The sequence below is a fragment of the Lissotriton helveticus genome, chromosome 6 (assembly GCF_964261635.1).
Source record: "Lissotriton helveticus chromosome 6, aLisHel1.1, whole genome shotgun sequence".
Classification (NCBI taxonomy): domain Eukaryota; kingdom Metazoa; phylum Chordata; class Amphibia; order Caudata; family Salamandridae; genus Lissotriton; species Lissotriton helveticus.
Window position 1 is genome coordinate 4,905,326 of NC_136067.1, and position 14,425 is coordinate 4,919,750.

The 14,425-nt window shown below is 49.0% G+C and overlaps 1 protein-coding gene across 2 annotated transcripts in view; it reads left to right on the forward strand.

Moving 5' to 3' along the window:
• Positions 1-14,425, forward strand: part of PPP2R5D (protein phosphatase 2 regulatory subunit B'delta) — a 242,482-nt gene that overhangs the window by 120,114 nt on the left and 107,943 nt on the right. For both annotated transcript variants that reach the window (XM_078647239.1, XM_078647238.1), the window contains exon 4: positions 10,220-10,419. In XM_078647239.1, coding sequence (XP_078503365.1) covers positions 10,220-10,419 — 200 coding nt within the window. The remainder of the gene's footprint in view (positions 1-10,219; positions 10,420-14,425) is intronic.

Below are 14,425 nucleotides of genomic sequence, written 5' to 3' on the forward strand. Positions count from 1 at the left end.
AAGCCCGCCGAGTAATTTCCTGGTGAGTGCTTTGGGGTCCGAGAAGCCCCGACCCTGAGCAGCTCCAGCACCGAAGTGCAGCCTCCCAGCATCTCCACGATCTGCGTGGGGCCCTTCTGCTTTTTGCTGCTCACCGCGTTGTTTGGCTACTAGCCCGCTGGCTTGTGGCCTTCTGAACGACGCCCGACGACATTTCTGTTGCTGGTCTGGTTGCTCCAGGCTGGCCCTTGCTCCCTTCCAAAAGAGGAGCACCCCGGACCCTCCTGGTCCACTCAAGACGCCATTTTGAGTCCACCGCGTGGGCTTGAATTAGCCAAGGCTTGTTGCCCAATCCTGGGTAACTTCGACGCCGACAGCTTCATCCATCGTGGGACAGCTCGCCTCTCCATCCTGGTCGCCGACAACGCCTCCTGGTCCGTGAGATCTGCAGAGCCAGCGTCGCCCACTCACCTAGTCGAGGTGACTTCGCCCGGTGCCATCCTGGTGCCCACTTAATCACCGGCTAGTGATTCAAGAACTTGGTCCCCTCTGCTTTCAGGTTTTCTTCTTCCTTGATCCAGGCTTGGATCCATCGAACTTTCCTTCACTGGTCGCCTGCCAGCAACTTCCTTCTTCCAGGCTCCTGGTCCGGCACGAGGATTCCCGACGTCTTTTCAGACCTATGCAGCTGCAGCCCCTGGGCTAGGTAACTTCGGCACTTCGGTGTCCCAGCATAGCCTCACTATCCAAGGGTCAGGATCCACTGTCGTTTTCTCCCTACCAGGTCGGGTTCGCCCGTGAACACTAACTTTGTGAATTCTAGCTTCCATAGACTTTGTCCCGCATCCCGCGTGAGAGTGCACACTCTGCACCCGAGTCCCCTAGGTCTCCTAGAAGTAATCTAACGATTCTATAGTCAAGTCCTAGCGATTCCAAAGCCTATTAGTACTGTACTTACCTGCTAGTAATTTCGCATTCCACTTTTAGAATATATGGTTTTTCGTGCCCCTCGGGCATTTGTGTATAACGTGCTAACTTAAGTATTTTCATAAGAGTTTTGTTGTGTGCTTAGCACCGTGTCCTCATAAAGAGTACAGGGTTGTTGTGATTCTAATAGATACACTGTTTATTTTCATAACACTTGTGTGGTGTCCTTTCACTGGGTGTTCAAGGGGTAATGTGATGGTAAAACAGCTGGCTTAACACGCCCTCTAGAGTCTTAGCCTTAGACTGCTCGTATCCATGCTACTAGGATAGCTGGTCTATAAGGTTGACTTACAACCAATCATCAATAAGGGTTGTTTGGACTGATATATAGTGATCACTAGAATAGTGAGCACTGCACATCAGGCCAACTTCTCACAAACCCCTGTACCTATTGTGTTCACAAAGTTTGTTGCATTTCTGCAAAGTACTCAGCTGAGATCTTTCATATTGAGTCGTATATTTTGATACCTGTTGGTTCTAGAAATAAAACAACTATATCGTTGATATAAAAACAATTGGCCTGGAGTTCAGTTCTTGAGTGTGTGAAACCTTTTGCTGACTGAGTGCGTACAACAAATGCTTAACACTGTCCTCTGGTACTGCCTTACTGCTCGACCAAGCTACCACTTTAGAGGGGGTGGCAGAACCAGCGGGAAAAACAAGTGAGGCAGAGAGGTGTGCCCACCTCTGCCAACTCCACCTCTCAGGTGGGGTAGGTGAGGTGAAGCTTTCTTCAGTGCCCGCCGTCTTGCAGTTAGCAGGCACTCCCCATTCAGGATTAGTGATTGTGCTCACTCCCCCACGTGGGGTGAGCACGCCAAGGGTGTAGTTGCCGTAAGGTCAGTAGCCTATTGGCTACTGACCTCGAGACCCCTAAAACGCCCACTAAATACAGAATTTAGGGGGCAGCCCAGAACCACGAAAGCAGATCTAAGAGGAAATAGGACGAAAGAAGACGCCCAGCAGAGGAGACTGCAGCGAACAATTAACTTTGCCCCATCCCTACCGGCCCGGCTGCAGTTTCCAGAGATCCTATGCCAAAAATAGTCTTGTCCTGCAGCCAGCGACCTCCAGAACCCCTAGGAGGACTGACTGTCTTCAACAAAGACCGGATCTCCTGTGAGCAGCAGCTCTGTTCAGAAGAAACACCAAAGAAAGACTCCAAGCCTGCTGAGGAAAAAGGAACCAGACGCCTGGAACCACCACGGCACCCGTCGCCTATGCCCCAGTTCGAGTGGCTCATCAGTCCCAGTGAGGTCTCCTAGCACTCCATAGTCTGAATCCACCGTGGGTTGACCCCTTCAGGACTCCCCGACATCGCCTGCAGCCTCTGCACGGAGACCCGCCCTCTCCCACCAACTGCAAGTGGCCCGGTAAGGTGAAGTCCGACCTCAAAAGATACCACTGCATCTAGTCGCCCTGCGCCCTGGAGAAAAGAACCTGAGGTGCATCTACGTCCCCGAGCCGTCCAACTTACCTGCCCAGCTGTTGGTTCCTACCGGAAGTCTTCCTGGACTGAGCCCTCAGCTGAAAACCAAAATTGAAAATCCCCATTGCAAACTGGGCACCCGATGCCAAAACAGCACCCTGCATCCAGCCGCCCCTGCAACACTACTGGTGCACTTTGTGTGCTAAACCGGAACCCCCTTTGCCCTGATCCCAGGAGCTTGGCTCCCACATCCTTGAGGCCTGCTCGTCAGCAGCCACCAACCGGAGGCACCCTATCCCCTCTTGCATAACACTGGTCCTCTGCACCCGGCCGCCCTAGTGCAGCTGAGGGTGTCCCTAGAGAGTGCATCACTGACCCTGGGGGACCCCTGAGTCTACCCCCAGAACCTCAACTCCCACTACCAAATACTTACCCATAAACCGATAACACTATTTTCCTCCATAGGATAACATGGACTGTTTTTCTTGGAAATGGTTCTTAGTGTGAAGTTTGAAAAACATAAAGAAATTCTTTAAAATTGCACTAGCTAACAAAAACGAGTTTACTTACCTGTTTTCAGGAAATGTCCCAGAGTAGTATCCAGGTATACTGCTCTGATTAAGAAAAGTACTCTAAAAAGTAACTTACCTGGTATTTTACTAAAAAATCCATTCAAGTCTATGTACTGCATTTACTAAGTATTACATTTCTCTGCAACCATACTGTAAGTCAAAACAAAGTACATATACAATTACAATTCAAACTGTTTACAAACTGCATTACTACTGTATACTGTAAAGTATTTATCCAGTATTATGGGTGTCTTTCATAGATTCACATGCCTGAATCATTCCCCGTCGTCGAGACGGGAGTCTCCGGTACATAGAAAAGTAATGTCCTATAGACATACATAGAGAATAGTAGGCCTAAAGGCCTCACCTTAGTAACATATCCATGTCCTTTTGTAAGAAGGACCAAACTCTAAACAAGAGCCAATCAGCTATCACCTCCCTCTAGAACCTTCCTGGCAGGAGCCTCAGTCCCTCAGATTTTCTACCGCACGTTGTGCTAAGGGAGTCTCCTCTGAGCTCTGCTCAGATTCTGTGTTTATTTTCACTTCATTAAATAACTTTGCTTTTCTACTATGGATTATCTTCAAATACATTCTTTATAGAAGGTCTGGTAAGGAGAAGAAAGAATTTTATTTTAGAGCCTGTGCTTCTTGTTCCAAGAAGTTGCTCTGCTCTGTTTCTCACACTGACCGCATTTTCTGTCTATACCGCAGGCCAAAGACTGCAAGGTATGTCGCACTTTCTCAAGTAAGTTTTTGAGAGGTCGTGAAGGGCGACTTTTGATATGGTTACGACCAGAAAGGAGGTTTTTTTTTTTTTTTTCTCCAGTTACTGTGATGAGGCGTTGCCCTCAACGTCTAGGAGACCTCAAAAGAGAAGAGAATCTCCTCAGACTGATTCCTCAGGGGGACGTCCTGAGAAGGCCCTCAAAAAGACCACTCATGGGTCTTCTGGGCGCAGTCCTTCAAAATCTCCTCACTCTGTGGAAAAGGAGAGTAAAGGACTTGCTTTTGGAGAAAAATCATATAAAAAATACGACTTCTGAGCCGTCGTAATCACCTCCTCTGATCATGGGACCCGTCAGAAAGGGCGTATTCTATATCTCCTGAGGTTTAGACTAAGGAGCCAACATCGTCAACAGGATCGTCGACGGAAAAAACCATCATCATTGCCTATTACAGCCTCTTCGTCTACGATGGCCTCGTCTACGATGGCCTCATCTACGATGGCTCATCTACGACGGCTCGTCTACGACGACGTTGTCGACGACGGCCTTATCGATGGCTACTCGTCTACGACGGCCTGTCTACGGCGTCTACGATGGCCTCGTCTACGATGGCCTCGTCTACGACGACGAGAGCGTCGACGACGACGAGAGCGTCGTCGACGAGAGCATCGTCGACGACTAGAGCGTCGACGACGGCCCCGTCTATGTCTGCTGGTCTATGTCTGCTCATCTACGACTGCTCATCTACGACGGCCTGTCTACGGCATCGACGAGGGCCTCGTCTACGATGGCCTCATCTACGAAGGCTCATCTTTGATGGCTCGTCTACGACGGCATAGTCATTGACGGCCTTGTCTATGACTGCTCGTCTATGACGGCCTGTCTACGGCATCGACAAGGGCCTAGTATAGAATGGCCTCGTCTACGATGGCCTCGTCTTTGATGGCCTTGTCTTTGATGGCCTCGTCTATGATGGCCTCGTCTACGATGGCCTCCTCTACAAAGGCTAGTCTACGACGGCGTCGGCAGCCTGGTCTACCACCGATCGTCTATGACGGCCTCATCTATGACTGCTCGTCTACGACGGCATAGTCATTGACGGCCTTGTCTATGACTGCTCGTCTATGACGGCCTGTCTACGGCGTCGACAAGGGCCTAGTATAGAATGGCCTCGTCTACGATGGCCTCGTCTACGATGGCCTTGTCTTTGATGGCCTCGTCTATGATGGCCTCGTCTACGATGGCCTCCTCTACAAAGGCTAGTCTACGACGGCGTCGGCAGCCTGGTCTACGACCGATCGTCTATGACGGCCTCATCTATGACTGCTCGTCTACGACGTCATAGTCTATGACGGCGATCTACAAGGGAAAATCCGCCAATTCTGGAATTCCTTATAATGTGGTAGAGAGGGCTGTTTTAAGATCTCAATGACCTCTCAAGAACAGGCCTGCTTCTTGTATGACTTCAAAGAACCTCTCAAGAAGGCAGTAAGGTCAATACCGATTATCAATTACCTATTGTCAGAAGGGGTAAGGGTCATGCAGAACCCCTCCTCTGTATCACCAGTGATCCCTCAGTTGGATAAGAAGTATAGGGCGCCAGATACAGCACCGGTGTGTTTAACAGGACATCCTGAGCCGGACTCCGTAGTGACACAGGCGGCCCAGAAGAACTCCAGGAATCCTTCGGCCCCTTTGTCGCTTCCTCCTGATGATAAGGAAAAAGAGTGGACAACATTGGGAACAAGTTTTCCTCAATGTCGGCGATGACGGTAAAGGCCGTGAACGCTCTAGCGCTCTTGGGACGCTATCATGGACAATTGTGGGCACACATAGCCCCATACCTGTCGAAATTGCCAAATCCATCCAAAGAGGAAGTAAAAAGGATTCTGCTAGATGGTGAAGCATCGGCGTCAGAAACTATAGACGGCGCGATGGATATCGCTATGACAGGGTTCCGCCAGTTGGCTGGAGCAGCAGTCTTGCGGCTCCAAGGATGGCTAAAGGCAACCTCTTTCAGTCCTGAGGTGCAAACAAAGATTTTGGACATGCCATATGATAGTCGGTTACTGTTTGGCACAACAAATTGACGAAGCAGACACTGCGAGAGCTTTGGGCACTCTTCAGTACAAGAACCAGTCCTTTAGTAGAAATAGAGGAAGAGGACAGTCTTCCCACAGAGGGAATTATCAATACAAGTCTTCCTGCTCTTCAGGCCAGAGTAAACCACAATACCAACAGCGCCAACAACAGCAAAACAAGCAATCCTCTTTGGGGAGGTCGTCCTTTCAAGGTACAGGACAGCGGAAATGACAAAAATCTACGGCTGCTTCTATGACAGATCTCGATTATGCTGCAGATAGGAGCAATAGGGAGAATACCTCCATCTCGGAAGGGAAAAGAGTTTTATTCCCGCTTCTTTTGATACAGATAAAAGACAAGAAGTGGAGATCAATCTTGGACCTCAGGGCCCTCAACTAATTCCTAAGAAACAGTAGTTTCGCATGGTAACGATCCAGGAGATCTTGCGACTACTGTAAAAGCAGGATTTTAGGGCGTCCATAGACATACAGGACGCTTACTTCCATATCCCAATTCACAGGAATCACAAAAAGGTACTTGAGATTTGCAGTAGCGGGCAGACACTTGCAGTTTTGCGTTTGCCCTTTGGGCTCAGGTCTGCACCGCGCATATTCACGAAATGTCGTACCCCGGTGGCGGCATATCTCAGACAGTGCCATCACCAAGTCTATCCGTATCTGGATGACTGGCTGGTCAAGGCTTCATCCTTAAAAGACGCGTCCAGGTCTTCCAACGCCTGCTTAAAGCTTTTCGATTGCTTGGGTCTCACCCTCAATCAGGAAAAATCGGTCCTACAACCTTCTCAGTGCATCAGTTTCCTAGGTGCAACCCTGGACATACGGTCGGCAAAAGCTTTCCCATCCAGAGAGAGGATGAACAAGCCCCTTGCACTAGCTACTATAGTAGCCTCGAAGAAAGTCTTGACAGTCCGCCTCTTCAAATCCCTCCTGGGGATGATGTAAGCGTGTATCCTCCTGATTCCTCACTGTCAACTACGAATGAGGAATCTTCAGGAGGCGCTCTCAAAGCAGTGAGTCCAATGCACAGGGTCATTCGAAGGCCACATAAAAGTGAATCCTCAGATGGTCGGAGCCCTTCAATGGTGGATGTAATCTCAAAACCTGTCTCAAGGCTTGTCATTCCTGCTTCGGCTACTCCTCATATTGCCACAACAGGCGCCTCCTTGGAAGGCTGGGGAGCTTTTAAGCAAGAGCTACAGATAAGCGGGAAGTGGTCTCCTATGGAGAAGAAACTACATATCAATCTGCTCGAATTGCGGGCAGTCTTCCTGGCCCTTCATGTTTTCCTGCCAAGAAGCAAATATTCCCTGGTGCTCGTCCGGACAGACAACGCCACGACTATGCACTACCTCAACAAACAGGGAGGCACACGCTCGCTGACACTCTCTCGCGAGTCGCAAAAAAATCTGGAATTGGCTCATACTCCACAATGTAACCCTAAGGGCGGAATATGCCCCAGGCGTGGACAATGTGCTCGCTGACGCGTTGAGCATTCAGAAAACATCGTCACACAAGTGGGAGCTAGATCAACAAATTATCGACCAGATCTTCTCCAGATGGGACACGCCGCAAATCGATCTATTTGCGACGAGAATGAACGCCAAATGCCCACTCTTCGCAGGTTGGCATCCCCAGTCAGGGTCTGTAGGGAATGCATTTTCCATCGCATGGCGTAAGTGTCTTTGCGTACGCCTTTCCGCCATTCCCGAGGCTTCCTAGAGTCCTCAGGAAAATTTCGGTGGAGCCTTGTACTCTAATTTTAATAGCCCCAACTTGCCCGAGACAACATTAGTTCAGAGCTCCACCGTCTATCCCTGGAGCCGCCGATCCACCTGCGGCAGTATCCATCTCTGCTCACAATGAACAACATCCGGATCTGAAGTCTCTCAGGTTAGCTACCGGGCTCCTGAGTTCCGAGAGTTCCACAATCTGAATATTCCACAAGACTGTAGGGACATTCTTGCCAGAGCAAGGGCAGATAGAACGACCAAAACGTATTCCCTGATATAGAAGCGCTTTTGTGTTTGGTGTGCAGATCAAAGCATTCCGCTTTTCTCCTCCTCACCGGAGCAAATCTTACCTTCTCTATTACATCTGGCACAGTAGGGCCTAGCCCACTCCTCCATTAAAGTACACTTAGCAGCAATATCTCGTTATAAAAGAACTTCAACGAGTCAATCTCTCTGGTCAAGCAGGTCGATTAAGCAATTTCTAAAATGATTATACAGATCTTTCCCGCCAGTAAGTGTGTTGCCACCTGCCTGGCATCTCAATGCGGTTCTTAACCAGCTCATGAAACATCCGTTAGAACCAGTACACAGAGCTGACCTGAAGTATGTCTCGTGGAAAACAGCACTCCTCCTGGCGCTCACATCTGCAAGGAGGGTCCGTGAGCTACAGGCGTTTTCAATCCAGGATCCTTTTCTACAGTTTTAAAAACGACAGAGTAATCCTGAGAACCAATCCTAGGTTTATCCCAAAAGTCCCGTAGGACTTCCACCTAAATGAACCTGTGGTTCTGCGTTCCTTCTTTCCAAACCCAAGCATGGCCACTGAAAGATCGCTGCATTCTAGGGATCTCAACAATGCTTGAAGTTTTACATTGGCAAAACGAAAACATTCAGGAAATCTAACCAGCTCTTCGTAGCTTACAGCAGACCTAGGAAAGGTCTACCACTTACCAAGCAGAGCATCTCCAGATGGATTTCTGCAGCCATTGCTTTCTGTCATGACCAAGCTGGACAGCCATTGCATTCCAAAGTGAGAGCGCACTCCACGAGAGCTATGTCCACTTCTATGGCCCTCTTCGCAGGGGCGCCAGTCATTGGCATTTACAGGGCGGCAACATGGAAGTCGCCGCATACATTCACTAGGCACTACTGCCTGGATACGGAGCTAAGGAAGGATGCAGTAGTGGGACAAGCAGTGTTCAGCTATATATTTCAGTAAGGTGAGCCTTCCTCTGTCCCTCCATCCTACTCTGGTATGCACATTTCTTTACTAATACTTATTGTGGATGTCTAATGATGGTTCATGCTCGCATGATGTGTATTATCTAAGGAATAGTATATGCTGTTCCATCAGAAATGTGCACTCTGCATTCCTTGCTACTCTGATTCAGGCATGTGAATCTATGAAAGACCCATAATACTGGATAAGAAATGCGTTACTTACCTGTAACTGCAGTTATCCAGTATTGGTGTCTTTCATAGATTCACATGCAACCCTCCCGCCTCCCCTGGAAGGGCTCACCTACTTCTCTCAGTAATACGCCTACTTAGCTTAGTGCGTACGAAAATCTGAGGGACTGAGGCTCCTGCCAGGAAGGTTCTAGAGGGAGGTGATAGCTGATTGGCTCTTGTTTAGAGTTTGGTCCTTTTTACAAAAGGACATGGATATGTTACTAAGGTGAGGCCTTTAGGCCTACTATTCTCTATGTATGTCTATAGGACATTACTTTTCTATGTATCGGAGACTCCCGTCTCGATGACGGGGAATGATTCAGGCATGTGAATCTATGAAAGACACCAATACTGGATAACTGCAGTTACAGGTAAGTAACGCATTTCTTATTGCATACCTGTGCCAGGCATGCTTGATTCTAGAAAATAAAATAACTAATAGAATATTTTCATACAAAAACAATTGGTCTGAAGTTCAGTCTTTGAGTGTGTGAATTCATTTGCTGACTGAGTGTGTACAACAAATGCTTCACCTGTCCTCTGATAAAGCCTTAATGCTCGACCACACAACCACACATAGAGAGGGAGGTGCTACCTAACTTTACCTCTGCCTAACTCCGGGGTTCCACTGGACTCTGTGCACACTATACCGGACTTTGGTGTAGTATATACAGAGCCAGCTTCCTACACCATGATATGGTACTGTTCGAACAGATGTCAGGGTTTTGTCAGCTGTACTACATAAATGCCGAATGTGACTCCACATAGTGTTTCCTCCTTGCACTCAACACCACGATACTGAATAGTCATGCTTGACCTCCTTATTTAAGGAAAGCAAGAGTAAGACCATTTTACAGGCAACTGGCTGTGTATAGCAGTTGCCCTTTTGTCTGTTTTGAGTACACGAGAATATGTGTAGGATGGTATTTTGCGCTTTTCGTGTATCTGGTATTGTTTAATAATATCTATCTCTTGCTCATATGATCTACTGTACATGTACAACTCTACACTGCCATGTCCCTCTTTGTCTGTAGCGGGCGTTCTTCTGTTTAACCTGATCGGAACTTTTGTGCTGCTGTTGGCCACCTGCTGCTTTGTTTGTCCTTGTTGCCCTCTTTTAGTAGTTGATCTTGGTCATCTCTTTGTGTTTCCGATCACTTCACTGGTGGGAGTTTTTTTTATCTTGTATGCTTGATTTGCCAACACCGATTGGCCATCCCATGATTTCCCATCCCTTCCAGATTCTCCAACAGTTGATCGAGAAGAGCTTTTCGTCCAGAAACTGCGGCAATGTTGTGTACTGTTCGACTTCGTGTCCGACCCCCTGAGCGACCTGAAATTCAAGGAGGTGAAGCGAGCAGGGCTGAACGAGATGGTGGAGTACATTACGCACAACCGCGATGTGGTCACGGAGTCGATCTACCCAGAAGCTGTCCTCATGGTAAGAGCTGATGCCCCTTGTGTCTCTTGATGTCTGGGGAGTGTAAGCAGCAAACATTCTTAACTGGGAGTGGGTGTTTGTGGGAAAGCCCCGTCCTGCTCAGCAATTGTTACCAAATCCAAGGAGAACTCTATTTTGCCATCTTCCAGTACTCAGTGACCCCCAGTGCTGGAAGAAATTGTAATGTGAACTTTCTAACTTGCTTAGTTATTATTTTTAGTTGTGGATGTCATAGGGTGTCCATGTAGAACCCTTAATGCTGAAGGATTAGGAACCGCATGCCCAGGCTTCTGTTAGCTGAAAAATATTTAGCTATGCTGTAAGTGCTTCAAGAAGCGGCTGCGCACTGGATAAGTAAAGCACTCGTGCTCCTGGGGATTGATCATAAGTGCCTCATGAAGCGGCTGCGCACTGGATAAGCAAAGCACTCGTTCTCCTGGGGATTGATCGTAAGTGCTTCATGAAGCGGCTGCGCACTGGATAAGTAGAACACTCGTGCGCCTGGGGATTGATCATAAGTGCCTCATGAAGCGGCTGCGCACTGGATAAGTAAAGCACTCGTGCTCCTGGGGATTGATCATAAGTGCTTCATGAAGCGGCTGCGCACTGGATAAGTAAAGCACTCGTGCTCCTGGGGATTGATCATAAGTGCTTCATGAAGCGGCTGCGCACTGGATAAGTAAAGCACTCTGCTCCTGGCGATTCATCATAAATGCTTCATGAAGCGGCTGCGCATTGGATAAGTAAAGCACTCGTGCTCCTGGGGATTGATCATAAGTGCTTCCTGAAGCGGCTGCGCACTGGATAAGTAAAGCACTTGTGCTCCTGGGGATTGATCATAAGTGCTTCATGAAGCGGCTGCGCACTGGATAAGTAAAGCACTCCTGCTGCTGGGGATTGATCAGAAGTGCTTCATGAAGCGGCTGCACACTGGATAAGTAAAGCACTCGTGCTCCTGGGGATTGATCATAAGTGCTTCATGAAGCGGCTGCACACTGGATAAGTAAAGCACTCGTGCGCCTGGGGATTGATCATAAGTGCCTCATGAAGCGGCTGCGCACTGGATAAGTAAAGCACTCGTGCTCCTGGGGATTGATCATAAGTGCTTCATGAAGCGGCTGCGCACTGGATAAGTAAAGCACTCGTTCTCCTGGGGATTGATCATAAGTGCTTCATGAAGCGGCTGCGCACTGGATAAGTAAAGCACTCGTGCTCCTGGGGACTGATCATAAGTGCTTCATGAAGCGGCTGCGCACTGGATAAGTAAAGCACTCGTGCTCCTGGGGATTGATCATAAGTGCTTCATGAAGCGGCTGCACACTGGATAAGTAAAGCACTTGTGCTCCTGGGGATTGATCATAAGTGCTTCATGAAGCCGCTGCGCACTGGATAAGTAAAGTAAAGTCCACATTTGTAAAGCGCACAATCACCCGTAAGGGTCTCTAGGCGCTGGGGGGCCGTCGGGAAGATTAAGCGAGCTATTGCCCAGAGTCACATGGTGCTGGGCTGACCTGCCGCCGGAGTCGGGGATCGAACCGTGGTCCCCAGATTCCAGCGTCAGTCGCCCTGGCCGCGGCGCCACACCTCTTCCACATAAGTAAAGCACTCATGCTGCTGGGGATTGATCAGAAGTGCTTCATGAAGCGGCTGCGCACTGGATAAGTAAAGCACTCGTGCTCCTGGGGATTGATCATAAGTGCTTCATAATGCGGCTGCGCAGTGGATAAGTAAAGCACTCGTACTCCTGGGGATTGATCAGAAGTGCTTCATGAAGCAGCTGCACACTGGATAAGTAAAGCACTCGTGCTCCTGGGGATTGATCATAAGTGCTTCATGAAGTGGCTGCGCACTGGATAAGTAAAGCACCCGTGCTCCTGGGGATTCATCATAAGTGCTTCATGAAGTGGCTGCGCACTGGATAAGTAAAGCACTCGTGCTCCTGGGGATTGATCATAAGTGCTTCATGAAGCGGCTGCGCACTGGATAAGTAAAGCACTCGTGCTCCTGGGGATTGATCATAAGTGCTTCATGAAGCGGCTGCGCACTGGATAAGTAAAGCACTCGTGCTCCTGGGGATTGATCATAAGTGCTTCATGAAGCGGCTGCGCACTGGATAAGTAAAGCACTCGTGTACCTGGGGATTGATCATAAGTGCTTCATGAAGCAGCTGCGCACTGGATAAGTAAAGCACTCGTGCTCCTAGGGATTGATCATAAGTGCTTCATGAAGCGGCTGCGCACTGGATAAGTAAAGCACTCGTGCTCCTGGGGATTGATCATAAGTGCTTCATGAAGCGGCTGCGCACTGGATAAGTAAAGCACTCGTGCTCCTGGGGATTGATCATAAGTGCTTCATGAAGCGGCTGCACACTGGATAAGTAAAGCACTCGTCCTCCTGGGGATTGATCATAAGTGCTTCATGAAGCGGCTGCGCACTGGATAAGTAAAGCACTTGTGCTCCTGGGGATTGATCATAAGTGCTTCATGAAGCGGCTGCGCACTGGATAAGTAAAGCACTCATGCTGCTGGGGATTGATCAGAAGTGCTTCATGAAGCGGCTGCGCACTGGATAAGTAAAGCACTCGTGCTCCTGGGGATTGATCATAAGTGCTTCATGAAGCGGCTGCGCAGTGGATAAGTAAAGCACTCGTGCTCCTGGGGATTGATCATAAGTGCTTCATGAAGCGGCTGCGCAGTGGATAAGTAAAGCACTCGTGCTCCTGGGGATTGATCATAAGTGCTTCGGGAAGCGGCTGTGCACTGGATAAGTAAAGCACTCGTGCTCCTGGGGATTGATCATAAGTGCTTCATGAAGCGGCTGCGCACTGGATAAGTAAAGCACTCGTGCTCCTGGGGATTCATCATAAGTGCTTCGGGATGCGGCTGTGCACTGGATAAGGAAAGCACTCGTGCTCCTGGGGATTGATCATAAGTGCTTCATGAAGAGGCTGCGCAATGGATAAGGAAAGCACTCCTGCTCCTGGGGATTGATCATAAGTGCTTCATGAAGCGGCTGCGCACTGGATAAGTAAAGCACTCGTGCTCCTGGGGATTGATCATAAGTGCTTCATGAAGCGGCTGCGCACTGGATAAGTAAAGCACTCCTGCTCCTGGGGATTGATCATAAGTGCTTCATGAAGCGGCTGCGCTCTGGATAAGTAAAGCACTCGTGCTCCTGGGGATTGATCATAAGTGCTTCATGAAGCGGCTGCGCACTGGATAAGTAAAGCACTTGTGTACCTGGGGATTGATCATAAGTGCTTCATGAAGCGGCTGCGCTCTGGATAAGTAAAGCACTCGTGCTCCTGGGGATTGATCATAAGTGCTTCATGAAGCGGCTGCGCTCTGGATAAGTAAAGCACTCGTGCTCCTGGGGATTGATCATAAGTGCTTCATGAAGCGGCTGCGCTCTGGATAAGTAAAGCACTCGTGCTCCTGGGGATTCATCATAAGTGCTTCATGAAGCGGCTGCGCACTGGATAAGTAAACCACTCGTGCTCCTGGGGATTGATCGTAAGTGCTTCATGAAGCGGCTGCGCACTGGATAAGTAAAGCACTCGTGTACCTGGGGATTGATCGTAAGTGCTTCATGAAGCTCCTGCGCACTGGATAAGTAAAGCACTCGTGCTCCTGGGGATTGATCATAAGTGCTTCATGAAGCGGCTGCGCACTGGATAAGTAAAGCACTCGTGTACCTGGGGATTGATCGTAAGTGCTTCATGAAGCGGCTGCGCACTGGATAAGTAAAGCACTTGTGCTCCTGGGGATTGATCATAAGTGCTTCATGAAGCGGCTGCGCACTGGATAAGTAAAGCACTTGTGCTCCTGGGGATTGATCATAAGTGCTTCATGAAGCGGCTGCGCACTGGATAAGTAAAGCACTCTGCTCCTGGCGATTCATCATAAATGCTTCATGAAGCGGCTGCGCATTGGATAAGTAAAGCACTCGTGCTCCTGGGGATTGATCATAAGTGCTTCCTGAAGCGGCTGCGCACTGGATAAGTAAA